At 39.0% G+C, this 14,463-nt stretch overlaps 1 protein-coding gene across 1 annotated transcript in view; it reads left to right on the top strand.

Moving 5' to 3' along the window:
* Window positions 1–14,463, top strand: part of LOC141835921 (protein NO VEIN) — a 48,020-nt gene that overhangs the window by 19,037 nt on the left and 14,520 nt on the right. The window contains exon 6 of the mRNA XM_074723325.1: window positions 1,110–2,956. Within this exon, the coding sequence (XP_074579426.1) occupies window positions 1,110–2,956 (1,847 nt within the window). The remainder of the gene's footprint in view (window positions 1–1,109; window positions 2,957–14,463) is intronic.

Genomic DNA, 14,463 nt, shown 5'->3' with positions numbered 1-14,463 from the left:
TCAAATTAAATGACAATTGAGGTAAGTTTAAGACAATGTAATGGAATTGAAGGAGTTAGAATAATTGTGTTTGACTCAAGAATATAAGAGGTTAACCCATTTACTAAAGTAACAGTAAAAGTAGAGGTATGTGATTAAAAAGTGGAGAATCAATACCTCATTTGGGGGAGGAAACAAGACGTACTTGGTTTACTTGACTCGACGATGATAGAACTAGCATGGATTGAATGATTTTTGGTACCAAGAGAATTTATCATATTCATCAGCACAAATCATGATAATCTTCTTCTCAGTCATATTACCAAAGAGCCACAAAAACAAAAGAAAACAGAGAACTAAATTTTAAATACCAAAGAAACTCCTAACCTGTTACATGAAGAAGTCCCACACCTAGACAGATGTTAACTCAACCAGGTATGCGATGATCTTGTATGAAGCAAGGTGAATGGAATAGTGACAACCAAATAGATTTCTGATAACGAATGCACTTTCATGCGCTAATGTGTGGGACTGGACTAGAAAACTTGTAACGATGCATGTGGCTCACACGTAGAGATTCTGATGACTGCAATTTGGGCAATGACAGATCGATGATTCCTCCTATTCCAGCAGCGGCTAATAGAAAAGAATAGTCGGTATCGATCAATAATGGAAAAGAAGAGGAGGCTAGGGTCTGGAATGATGGCTAGGGTTTGAAGACATGATTCTGCTACCATGTTGAGAAATTTTGGAGGAATTAAAATATATTATTTTTTGTTATTCATCAATCTCATACATATATATAGAGTATCTAGACTTAATCAAATTCGTACAATTAAAGTAAATCACATCCTATAATTAAGGTAAATCATATCCCTATATTTCCTATTTTTATTTATATAATCTGTAACAGGTGTCAAAGTCTTGTTTTGCAATAAATTTGATGATTCTTTAGTTTGGCATCATTACTCGCACCTTTATCTTCAATGAGATGCTTGTGTATTACAGCTCCTTGATAACCTGAATTCTCCTTTTGAAGCTAGAATTTTATTAGCAAGTGTGATTCCTGGAATTATAAATGTGTGAAAGCTTCTCTCGACTTCTAATTCTTTTTTCTTTAACTTCTGCAGGTGTCACTGTAGATGACATAGTTAAGAAGATTGCTGATTATATGGAATTGGAAACTATTAATGGAAGCAAAAGAGATTTGCATACAGGGAACTTGTTATGGTCATTAAAGAAGCTTGGTGATTGTGAGAGATGGCTGCTAACACATTTTTCAGCCAAAGAATTCAGTACTATTGGTTATGGAAATTTCTTAGAATTTTTAGAAAGATATGCTTCATTGTTACCCCGTGAACTATTTGAAAATTTTGATGAGGGCTCTTCAGGTCCGTGTTCTATGTATGCTTCCCTGTGTGAGCAACAACTGAGTGGTTTGATATCTCTAGCTAATTATAATTGGATGGAAGATGGTGTTAGGACCAAAAATGATGTTTTTTCTCTTCTTAGCAAGCAATTTCCAACAGCAAACTTCAATGTATTGGGAAGTGACTTTGGAAATTGTATTTCAAATCTTAAGACGTGCCAGAAAGATAATGACGGTCCAGGTTGTGTCCTTTTTTCTGCAGCATTGTTGGGGAAGCAATGGACTAGCTTGGAATGCCCTGAGAAATATTCATCTCGAGCTACTACCTCGATTGACCAACAAAATTGTGCTCTAGTGACTTCAGCTTTTGAGAATGTCACTGACTGTATGCTTGCAGCTCCAATGTTGTCTGATCTTCTTTCTTGGTCGCACTGGGATCTTGTATATGCTCCATCATTTGGCCCACTAATAGAGTGGTTATTAAATGAAGCCCGAACTACAGAACTATTATGTGTGGCAACAAAAGATGGGAAAGTGATCAAGGTTGATGCTTCAGCCACTGTTGATAAATTTTTAGAAGATTTGATTCAACTCTCTCCATCTCGAGCGGCATTAAGTTTGTTATCTATAATATCTTTGTATAGAGGTACATGCCATGCTCCTGTATCCCTTCTAAAGTGCTATGCACAACGAGCCATGGAAGTTGTAATAAGAAATTTCATTGATTCAAGTGAAATGGAGATCACCAAAGAGAACCCAATAGATGCATGTTCTCTGCAAGATTTATCAACTTCTGTTGAAGACTTCAATATGGGTCCTTGTTCTGGTGATTTTCTAGCAACTTCTCAATCTAGACAGGATGGCATGCTTAGCCAACACATTTCCAAAGTGAATAATGCTTTTGCTGTTCTTGCAAGGTTTATACTTGATTGCCTTGGTCTTCTACCTCCCGAATTCTGGAGTTTTGCTGCAGATATATTATTTTCTGGACTTCAATTCTTTACTAGACATGCTCCTCTCATCATTTTGAATCAGTGTAACCAATCAGGTCAACGTTTCATGCTCCATGACATTGGATTAACACTTAGGGTAGCAGAATGGGTTCAAGATTACCATGATTTCAATTCATCCGCTGCAATGGACAGGAGGATCTCTCGACCAGATTCTAATTCTTTAGGTTCTGAATCTGTAATCGATAGGAGGCATCTGCCAGAGTTAGCTGTCAACCCTTCCATTAATAATAATGTTGCTAATCTTAGCATTAATAGTGATGTCATTTTCCCGGATAAGGGAAGTGAATCTTTTACTGGGGGTAAAGAGGACTGTGATAAGCTGCATCATGGCTTCCATAAAAAGTTGAAGGGGGAGTTAAGCATGGAGATTGCTAGTCCTGTGGTTAATGAGGAGTCTAGCATGTCAAATTACGAACAGATCCGCGAATCAACCCTTGTTATCGAGGAGATTCGCCGTGAGGAGTTTGGTTTGGACCAAAACCTTACTGATAATGAAAATTTTTTGTTAAAGAAGCAGCATGCTCGGCTTGGAAGAGCACTTCATTGCTTGTCACAAGAATTATATTCACAAGATTCACATCTTCTTCTAGAGCTTGTAAGTTCATGATATATGCAAGTAATTTTCTCTTTCTTATAGATTTAGTTGAAGATACATTTATCTGATCTTTCAGTCTTAAAATCCTAAACCCTTAAACACTAATCTGAAATGGAGTATAAATTGTGTTTGCATTATAGTTCCTTCAGCTGTACTAAACATAAATCTTCAAGTTTATGACATTTAGGGGTTCTCATGTAATTTTCCCATATATTTATTGTATAACTATTGCTAGCTATGATTAATCATGATTAAGAAATATATTGTAAAATGTTTGATAACTCCATTGATGAATTTTTGTCAAATTATTTTTTTTGTTATTAATAGTACCCCTCGTAGCTAATTGCAAATAGTAAGAACAAACACAAACAGGGCTTCATCATCTTAATCATTTTGAACCTCATGCTGATTAACTAGTTAATGCCATTCATGATGGGGTATTTCCAATTTTTTAAACTTTGCAAGGATTTATGTTGTTAGCTTGCAACTGATTGATTTTTTATCCTTTGAATTGATATAAGTTAGTTTGAATTTACTTGATCAGATGAACTATTTTCTTATCTAATGTATCTTCAATGGAAGTTTTCTATATAGGCTATACTTTACGACATTTTCTTGTAAACTGTTATCAAAATAACTTAAGAAATCTTATTCCAATTATAAGATATAATGCCCTATTTATAGTTAGTGTTTGGGGCCTATTCTAGGAAAAGTATTTATAAAAATAATGAATGTTTACAGCTAATACTCCCCCTCAAGTTGGAGCATAAATATTAATCATGCCCAACTTGTTACAAAGATAATCAACTCGGATCCCATTTAAAGTTTTTGTGAAGATATCCCCTAATTGTTCTCCAGTTTTTACATATCCTGTAGTGATTAAGCCTTGTTGAATTTTCTCACGAACAAAATGACAATCAATTTCAATGTGCTTAGTCCGCTCATGGAATACGGGATTCGATGCAATGTGAATAGTAGCTTGATTCAAGGTTTAAAATATCGAGCCGTGCCGGAGTTTCGGTCCCGGACCGGAACGATACAGTTTCGGTACCGTATCGTACCGTGCCGGTATAGTTTCGGTATTTTTAAAATATAAAATATATTAATTAAAATAAAAAATTTAATATAAATATTTAAAAATAAAAAATAAATTTTTTGATAATTTTATAGGATTTAATAAAGCCTATTTAAATTACCCCACATTATAATTTTGAACTATAGCTAGGAGTTGATTATCAAAATCCAATTAATACCTAAGTTAAAAAAAAAAAAAAAAAAAAAAACGCGACGCGGTGCGGCTGCGCGGCGTGTCGCGGCCTCGCGGGGCCCCGGCGGCATCGCCGGCCCCGGGTGGCGCCTCCGGCGGCGTCGCCGGCCCCGGGCGGCGCCTCCGGCGGCGTCGCCGGCCCCGGGCGGAGCCTCCGGCGGCGTCGCCGGCCCCAAAATTTCCCCGATCTCGGCACGCGCGGGCGAGATCGCGAGATCGCGACCCCGCCGCCGCGCCGGAGGTGTCGCGCGACCGCTCCGGCGAGGCCGCCGGGGTCGCACGACCACTCCGGCGCGGTTGCCGGAGTCGGGCAGCTGGGATGGGCTGGTGCCGGGCCGTGCCGGTGCCGGTCGGCGGGCGGAACGAAAAATTTCGCCCGTTTCGACCGGTTCGGCACGAGATTTTAAACCCTGGCTTGATTATCACATCATAGTTTTGCTAGTATTGAAATTTTGAGTCCTACTTCAGTCAACATTTGATATATTCACATTATTTCACACATAGACTGTGCCATAGTCCTATATTCTAATTCTGCACTGGATCGCGACACAACATTTTACTTTTTACTCTTCCATGATACTAAATTTCTTCCAATGAAGATACAATAACCTGAAGTAGACCTCCTATCCATTTTAGAACCTGCCCAATCTGCATCTGAAAAGCATTCGATATAAATGTGCCCATGATCTTTATATACAATACCTCGTCCGGGTGCGCCCTTCAAGTAATACAAAATTTGCTCTAATGCTGCCTAATGATGAACCGTTGGAGATGACATATATTGACTAACAACACTAACCGAGTATGCAATATCTGGACGAGTCAAGGTAAGATAATTCAACTTCCCAACCAACCTTCGATATCTCTCTGGATGTTCAAATAATTCTCCATCTGCTGTAAGATCCACGTTCTGAGTCATTGGAGTACTACAAGGTTTTGCCCCTAACTTTTCCGTCTCAGTTAATAAGTCGAGAACATATTTTCTCTGAGATAGAAATATACCATTTTTACTCCTCATAACTTCAACACCTAAGAAATACTTTAGCACCCCTAAATCTTTTGTATAAAACTGAGTGAGAATGAAAGATTTGAGAGATGAAATTCCTGCAGTATCACTGCCAGTAATCACAATATCATTCACATATACAACTAACAGAATAACACCAGCTCCTGACTGCTTGTAGAACACAGAATGATCAAACTTGCTTTTCTTCATACCAAACTTTTCAACAACCTGACTAAATTTTCCAAACCAAGCACAAGGACTTTGTTTCAAACCATACAAAGTTTTTCGAAGACGACAAACTCGCCCCATCTCCCCCTAAGCAACGAAACCAGGAGGTTGCTCCATATACACCTCCTCTTGAAGATCACCATGAAGAAAAGCATTCTTGATATCAAGTTGATGTAAAGGCCAATGATGAGTAGCAGCAAGAGAAATAAATAATCGAACAGATGTCAACTTTGCAACAGGAGAAAAAGTATCAGAATAATCCACACTATATGTTTGAGCATAACCCTTAGCAACAAGACGAGCTTTTAGTCTGGCAACTGACCCATCTGGATTGACTTTAACATTGAATATCCATTTGCATCCAATAGCTTATTTTCCTGGAGGTAGATCAACCAAGTCCCAAGTATCATTGTCATTTAAGGCTTTCATTTCCTCTATCATTGCATTTCTCCAACCGTGATGAGATAAGGCCTCACGGACAGTTTTAGGAACAGAAACAGAGTCAAGTGAAGCAATAAAAGAGCAGGAAGAAGACGACAAGCCATTATTAGAAACAAACGAAGAGATAGGATAAGTACACTGGCGTTTACCTTTTCGTAATGCAATAGGAAGATCATCATTCGGAGTTGGATCTGATGACGAAGTAGTAGGTGCAGGACATGAGTCAAGAGGTTGACGCCTGGAGTATACTTCAACAATAGGAGGCTTGACAAGAGCTGGTTTTGAGACAGGTGTGGAGGATATAACAGAATATACCAATAAATCATCATCTTCCTTTTGAGAAGTCGGGATATGTGAGGATGAGAAATAAGGTGTGTCTTCCATGAAAGTAACATCGATTGAAACAAGATATTTATTAATACTAGGACAATAACACCTATAGCCTTTTTGAAGACGAGAATAACTAAGGAAAATACATTTCAAAGATTTGGGATCTAGTTTAGTGACATGTGGACGAACATCCCGAACAAAACAAGTGCTACCAAATATCCTAGGGTTAACAGGAAACAATGATTTGTTAGGAAACAGAATTTTGTAAGGAATCTCACCATGAAGAACAGAGGATGACATACGGTTAATGAGAAAACATGCAGTAGAAACCGCGTCTGCCCAAAAAGACTTGGGAACATTCATTTGAAATAAAAGAGCTCGTGCTGTTTCAAGAAGATGTCTATTCTTACGTTCAGCCACACCATTCTGGGATGGAGTATCAACACAAGAGGTTTCATGAAGTATACCATTCTGACTCATATAAGATTGAAATAGACTGGACGTATATTCCTTGGCATTATCACTTCGTAAAGTACGGATGGACATATTGAACTGAGTTTTAATTTCCGCACAAAAAGCACAAAATAGAGAAAATAACTCAGAACGATTTTTCATTAAATATAACCAAGTTACACGAGAATAATCATCCACAAAAGTGACAAAATACCTAAACCCAGGTTCAGACAAAATAGGACAAGGACCCCAAATATCAGAATGAACTAACTCAAAAGGACTAATAGCACGTTTATTTATCCTTGGACTTGAACTCAGACGATGATGTTTTGCAAATTGACATGACTCACAATCTAATGAAGGCACGCTACTATATTGTGGACAAAGTTTCTTGAGCAATGGAAGAGATGGATGCCCTAACCTACAATGAGCCTCAAAAAGAGAAGTGACACTCGAGCAAGCAAGAGATCTTGGAACAGATGTGTCAAGAATGTAGAGGCCTCCAGACTCATGTCCTTTACCAATAATCTTTTTCGTCAAAAGATCCTGAAATAAACAATGATTGGGAAAGAATGAGATGCAACAGTTAAGAGTACGAGTTAATTGACTAACAGAGAGCAAATTGAAGGATAAATTAGGTAAATGTAAGACAGAGGATAAAGAAAGCAAAGGAGTGGGATTGACAGTGCCAGACCCACGAACGCAAGATGAAGACCCATCAGCTAAAGTAACAATAGTAGTGTTAGATTTGTGCGTGAAAGTAGAAAAGAGACTAGAATTACCTGTCATATGATCCGTGGCACCAGAATCAATGACCCACTTAGAGGATGAGGAAACAAGACATGTATTGTGGTTACCTGAATCAGCAATAGCAGTGACAGAGGAAGATGAAGTCTTAAGTGATTCCTGATATTGAGAAAACTTGGCAAATTCATCTGCAGAGATAAGCACTGATTTATCAGAGGGATCTTTAGTGGATGCAATATGAGCTAGATTTTTTTTTTGATTTTTGTACTGAAGCTTTCTGCACTCGAACTTTGTATGACCTGGCTTACGACAATAGTTACATATAATACCACTAGAATTTGATGTCTGAGTTTCAAAGTCCTGCGAGTCTCCTCCTTTGTTTCTATTGTGAATAGTTGATTTTTTTGACACATAATTATTATTGCGACTCACCAAAGCACCACTAGGTGGAATGAGTGTGGTATTTTCTGTACGGAGAATGCGGCTAAATACTTCTTGTAGCGAGGAGACCTCAGAACTAGATAGAATTTGTGATTTAGCAGATTCGAAGTCAGGTGATAAGCCAGCAAGGAAACTCATGATAGCCATCTGCTCCCGTTGACGTTGTTGAACCTTCACATCAGGACTAAAGGGTAGCAACATATTAAGCTCCTCATATGTCTTTTTGAAAGCCATAAAATAATTAATCAGAGGTTGATCTTGTTTTTCCACACGGTAAAAAGCTTTGCAAACCTCATACATACGGGTGAGATTTCCTTTTCCAGAGTATAAAAAATCTAGATAATCCATCAATTCTTTAACAAATTCACAGTGATTGATTAAACCAATTACCTCATTATCAATACAATTCCGAATCTGAAGGAATAAGCGAGCATCTTCTCTAAGCCAGGTCTGTTTTGAATTATCTTGTGGCGGGTCATCAGTCAAATGTCCATCTTTGTCAATACTTCGTAGATAAAGACGGACAGTTTTACTCCAATCCAAATAGTTTGAACCATGTAACTTATAATCTGTAATTTTAGACACCACAGGTACCATATCCATCATGATAGAAGGTTTATTTTCAGCCATAAGATTTTATTCACAAAAGAAGCCAAATAATTCTGATTTTTTTTCTGAAGGAAATCCAAAGATATGCTGTTCCCAAAGATTGAACGAACTCACAGAGAGATATACCTTACTGCGATAAGATGAAGAATAATTCCAGAGAAGCTTACTGCTGAAGCACAGGGAAGGGAAAAACCTGCGGTGCGACGAGGGACAGCTTCGCGAAAAATTAACGCGCGCACTGTGGAAGAAGAAGACTGCACAGCTTCGCGATTTGGGTTTTCCTTCTCCTCTGTGTGATCACGTGATGTCGATGCCACGGTTGCAAGCCCTCGGACAGGAAGTGGCGTTCTTCACGCGGCAAATCACAGCCAAGGTTAGGGTTTCGGCGTTCCAGGAGCAACTGCCGCTTTCGGTTGAAAGGGGTTCGATTGGAAAACTCAAGGCGCTCCAAGGATCGCAATCGGTTGAGAGGGACAAAGGAGAAATCGAAACCCATCGCGATCAGTCGAATTTGGCACTCCAAAAATTCGGGAGGAGGAAAAAAGGGGAGGTCGCTGTCGCTTGCGAGAGAAGAACTGCGGCAGAGCTAGGGGCGCTCGGGAGGAGGCGTCGACGAGGATCGCGTGCTCGATCACCTCGAAGATGTCAGCTTCGGTGCTGCGGAAGAAGGCCTCGGCCCCTTGCCGCGCGACGCGATCGGAATCGAAACCGAAAGACGGCGGAAGCAAGACGTCGCGCTCGCGCTAAGGAGAGATCGCGCTGTGTTGCAAACTTCGGGCGGCGTCTTCCGCGAGGTGGAGCGAAGAGTCGGCGCCTATAAAATAAAACCCTAATTTTCTAATGCTCTGATACCATGTTATCAAAATAACTTAAGAAATCTTATTCCAATTACAAGATATAAGACCCTATTTATAGTTAGAGTTTGGGGCCTATTCTAGGAAAAGTATTTATAAAAATAACGAATATTTACAGCTAATATAAACAAATACACATCATATTTGACTCCACTTTAACGTTTATATCATAGTTGTTAGAATCATATGACACGTATACATTATGATTTACATATAACCAATATGATTATTCATATGAATTCTAAATGAAAAGAACCATGGATGTTCAAGTTGATTAATATGATTGGGTACTTATCTCATTTTAAGCTATTCTAAAAATAAAAAGAAAATAATTAAAAGTTAACTAATTAATAGTTAATCTGACCTATTAATAAACTAAATTAAACTCATTAATTTGAATTCAAATTTGAGATCAATATGATTGGTCTCAAATGCATCAAAATGAAACTTTTTTTTATTAAAGGTAAATATATATATTATGGCGTAAAGTGTATAATGTTAGCCAAGGTTAGCTACTCATATCTGATGGGGTGTCAAATTAGAGTAGATGTCCAATCACCGATACACATGTACTTGTATCTTCTTGAATACTAACTCAACATCAAGACTGACACCCTCAAACATACTATGATTCCTTGCCCTCCATACCAAATGTATCATGGATAACATTGCATGATGTTGAGCCTTAATCAAGTTGTTGGTCACACGGAAGTGTCGCTTGAAAACTCTGAGCATCCATATGAAGCCACCATTTGATCTTCATCCATAGCACTTTGATTGGTCGGCATTTGAAAACCACATGCTCATGAGTCTCCTCCATAGGCCCATAGAAGGTGCACCTCCTGTCCTCCAAGTAATTTAGTCTATCATGCATGGGCAACTTTCTGTGTGCCAATATCCATAGTGTAAACGCATAACTTGTCTGTAAGTAGCTTTTCCACACCGTACTCGCCTAAGGCTTCCTTGTTTGAACATCTTTGAAATGATCATAAACTCTTTTAACACCACCCTATGCCTGACAAACCATTCTGTTAACCTCTGTCCAGTAACCTTTGGAGTACCAGCCAATTCTAAGATGTTGTCTCGGATCTGTAGGAGCGTCTTTATCAATGGAGTGTCTACGTGTTTGGCTTGCCACTCCCACAAGTTAGCCTACCTGAGGTATGTATGGTGTACCCATCTGATCCATAGCGTGTTCTGCTTCTCTTGGATCCACTATAATACTCTAGCTAATAGTGCAAGATTCTATGCTTTCAAGTCCCTGAGAGCAATCCCTCCCTCTTCCTTAGGCTTGCATAATTCTTTCCATACAATTGGAGAGTGCTATAAACTCCCTACAGAGGCTGTAGATGCAGTCTATGATACCACATGACAATGGGAGGATAAACATCCAGTAGCACTCCACCTCTTGCATGACTAAGGCAATGAGTTAGGCTTTTCCTGCATAAGAGAGAGTGTTCTTCGGTCAAGAGTTAAGCTTCATTATTAGTGAGTCCATGAGTGGGCTGTAATTTTCCATCCGAAGTTTCATTGAGGTTAGGGGATCCTGATGTAGTGTAATTTGATTGTTGAAATTTTATTTTATTTTTATTTCTTTGTCACTTACACCTCTTCAAAATTAAAATTTATAATTAATCAAATCCCTAATTATCGCTTAGGTAATATAGTAAAAGTCTGGGTCGTCTCTCACGGACTCAATGACGGAAGTTCTATCCTAGACACATGGTGCGGGGTTTTATTATTTGTTGATCATCCTTATTCATTCCTATCTATCCATAAAAATCTATTTATTCACAATTAAATCCTACAAACTACAACCAATCATACACCCTAATTCCAATATTAATCCTATTTCACATAAAATACAACAACTTTGCAAAAGTAAAAACATGTTCATTATTCAATTCATGACAACCACAACAATCATTCACTGATATAACCCTAACATGAACTAATTCAACAACAACATTCATAAACATATTCATTGCACACATCAAACATAACATGAATTCCATTACGCAACAACTTGTTCCATTTACAATAATGATAACTTATTACACGAATTCCATTCATACAACAAATTCAACATACAACTTATAACATCATACAGGATCATTCAACCAACATAAACCATACAACATGAATTCTACAAATCTTACAATTGGCCAACGTAATTAACCTGCTCATATTCAAGTATCACAACAACACAACCGATACATTCATCTTAGGAGTTACACTACAACACAACTTAAACATGTTCAACATAAATTTACAACAACAACATCAACTCAATTCAACACAAACATCATTGATAACACAAGTTCAACATTTCAACATGAATTCCATTCATTATACAACATACAACAATTATAACATACAACAATTTTAATATACAACATATAAAAATACAACACCAAATACCTTATTTATCCACATTCATCAAACAACACTTAGTTCATGTGCACATGACTCACAACAACCATTCAATCATAGAGCCAGCTACCATAACTTCATACTATCCATTTACACTTGAACAGACAACCATATTAACAATCAATTCAATAACTCGAGCATTTACAAAATTCGATCCAACCAACCACATTCCCAAATAACTTCATGCTATAAGAATCGAACCAAACAACACATTGACAATCCAGGAGAAACAGGGGGTTTTGATTCATTCAAGTTAACAAAACAACATCACCAAATAACAGAGTTAGGGTTAAAGTTAGAAATTAGGATCAGAGTTTGGGTAAGGGTTAAGATCAGAGTTAGGGTTAGGGTTAAGTTAACTCAAGGGGGTTCTTAAGATGAAATCAACTAACAACAGATGAGAAAAATTATCAATGGAAATTAAGCTAGGGTTAGGGAATTTGTTATCTTCCTGAATCGGCACAGAATAGGGCAATCGACAGCATTGGTGGATTTTGCGCCAATAGGACAGTGGATCTCGTCGGAGAGATCACTCACGGTGAGACGCGATCGGAGGAGACGAAGGTGATGGGGTCCCTCCTGTGCCCTTCTTCCCTGCTGAAATCACAGACAGAGCATCAGTAAACAAAGGATGAACACCCTTACCTTGCCCTTTTCCGATGACGGCGGAGGTCGAAGCTAACCGGCGGTCCTCTGCTGAAATCACAAACAGAGACCGGTGTGGATTCCCCTCAGCAATTGCATACAGGGTCCGGCTACCTCCGACGTTTCTGTGGAGGCGGACGCTATCGCAGGCCACCACTCACGACACTCGATCACAGCAGCAAAGTGCGACAGATAGGGAAGGGAAGGAGGATGGTCAGCACTCGTCGACTGCAGCTTCGGCTGCCGCTACTTTGTGCTGATCGGGAGGAAGCGAGAGGAAGAAGATCGCGACGGGAGCTCGGTGAGGAAGAAGAAGAAGAACGATGTCGCGATTGAGAAACAATAGTGATCGAGCCCCCCTTTCCTCTGTTGAACCGGCGAGCCTTTAACTGCGGGACTGAACCGGTCGAACTGAATTGAATCGGATAGATTGGGCCGGGCTGGCTTGAATAGAAATGAACCGGGTTGAGCCAAATGAGTTGAACCAACAATTTAAACCAAGCTGATTTTGAATCTGATCGAGCCAAATTGAATCCATTATGAATCAGACTCAAACCAGGGTTGATTTTCCTTCGAATTGGGCCTGATTGTGGCTTTTTGACTTGATTTCCTTGGCCCGATTTCAATTATTTGTAATTAGACTTCATCCTAATTTCCTGCAAAATTAAATACCGCAAATTCCGGGGAATATCCAGCCTTACCCTGCCTTTAGCAAGAGGCTGTTTCCAGGATTTGAACCCGTGACCTCTAGGTCACATGGCAGCAACCTACTGTTGCGCCAAGGCTCCCCTTGCTGCAAAATTAAATACCGCAAATTAATATCCAGAAATTATCTTAAATTAATGAAAAATAGAATGAAAACCTAAAATTCATCCAAGTTACAGAAATAAGCTCAAAACCCAATTTATGATATAAAATATGATCAAAACCATCCAAAATAACCCTAATTAATTCTGTCAAAATGCTACTTATCAGATCCCAAGGTACCTAAATGACATGGTGCCTTTTTGAAATCCAATGACTCATAAAATCCTCTCTTTGGTTTGCTCATCCACTCCTGCCATGTATATATTGGATTTGGTAGGATTGGCTTATAGGCCAGCCATTTCACCAAACCGTGCTAAGCATATAGCCAAAGTGGAAACTGATGGCACATCTCCTCGAGTTAACAACAACAGGTCATCTGCATATGCGAGATGAGCGATTCAAAGATGCTTACATTTTGGATGAAAATGGAAATCAAGCCTCTTGATGTGTTGGTGTAGTAGGCGTGCCAAATACTCTATGCAAATGCCAAACAAGTAGGGGGATAATGGATCTCCTTGTCTTAAGCCCTTTAGTGCCCATAAAGCGTCCATATATGCCACTGGAGGAGGTTGGAGGAAGTAGTAAAATAACATTATAACCTTCTCTTGATCAACGTGACCACCACTGGTAAACACCTAGCACTATCAGCCCCTGTAACCGTTTGCTGCCCCCAACCACCACTGATTTCGTTTTATTTGAAGAACACTGTTGACCATCACTGTCTGCTATTTTCCTTGGTGAACATCCAACATTGTCAGCCGCCACCTATTGTTGGCTGATTGGTTGACATTGCTGGTCACTGCCCTTATCTTTCCAAGTTTGGCTGGAGAGAGGTTTGGGAAGAGGATATAGATAGTATTTTTCTTTCCCTTCTTCCTTCTCAATAAAAATATCTTATTCCTTCTCCTCCTTCCCTTTCTCTCCCTCCTCTTCTCCCTTTCCTTTCTCATCAATGTGATCCCTCCAAGCAAACAGCCTAGATGCAGGTCACTATTTAGTGAATATCAATGGGGTAACCAAAGATTGTTTTCATTCATGGCATTCTACACCAAATAACTGGGACTTTACCCCCTTGATATTGTTGCATTTCAACTTACGATTTAGCTGGTACCACAAATTTAATGTGGATTTTTTGTGAATATGGATTTTGTATGCTGATCAGCATGGTGTCATGATAATGAAATGTATATCATTCTGTATGTCTCATCACTCAGTGCATGTCAAAAAATAGAGCAAAAATACTTGT

Source organism: Curcuma longa, chromosome 10, assembly GCF_044706935.1.
Source record: "Curcuma longa cultivar G26 ecotype Majalengka, Jawa Barat chromosome 10, ITB_CL_G26_1.1, whole genome shotgun sequence".
In the NCBI taxonomy this organism is placed as follows: Eukaryota; Viridiplantae; Streptophyta; class Magnoliopsida; order Zingiberales; family Zingiberaceae; genus Curcuma; species Curcuma longa.
This window is presented reverse-complemented; position numbering and strand designations above follow the sequence as displayed.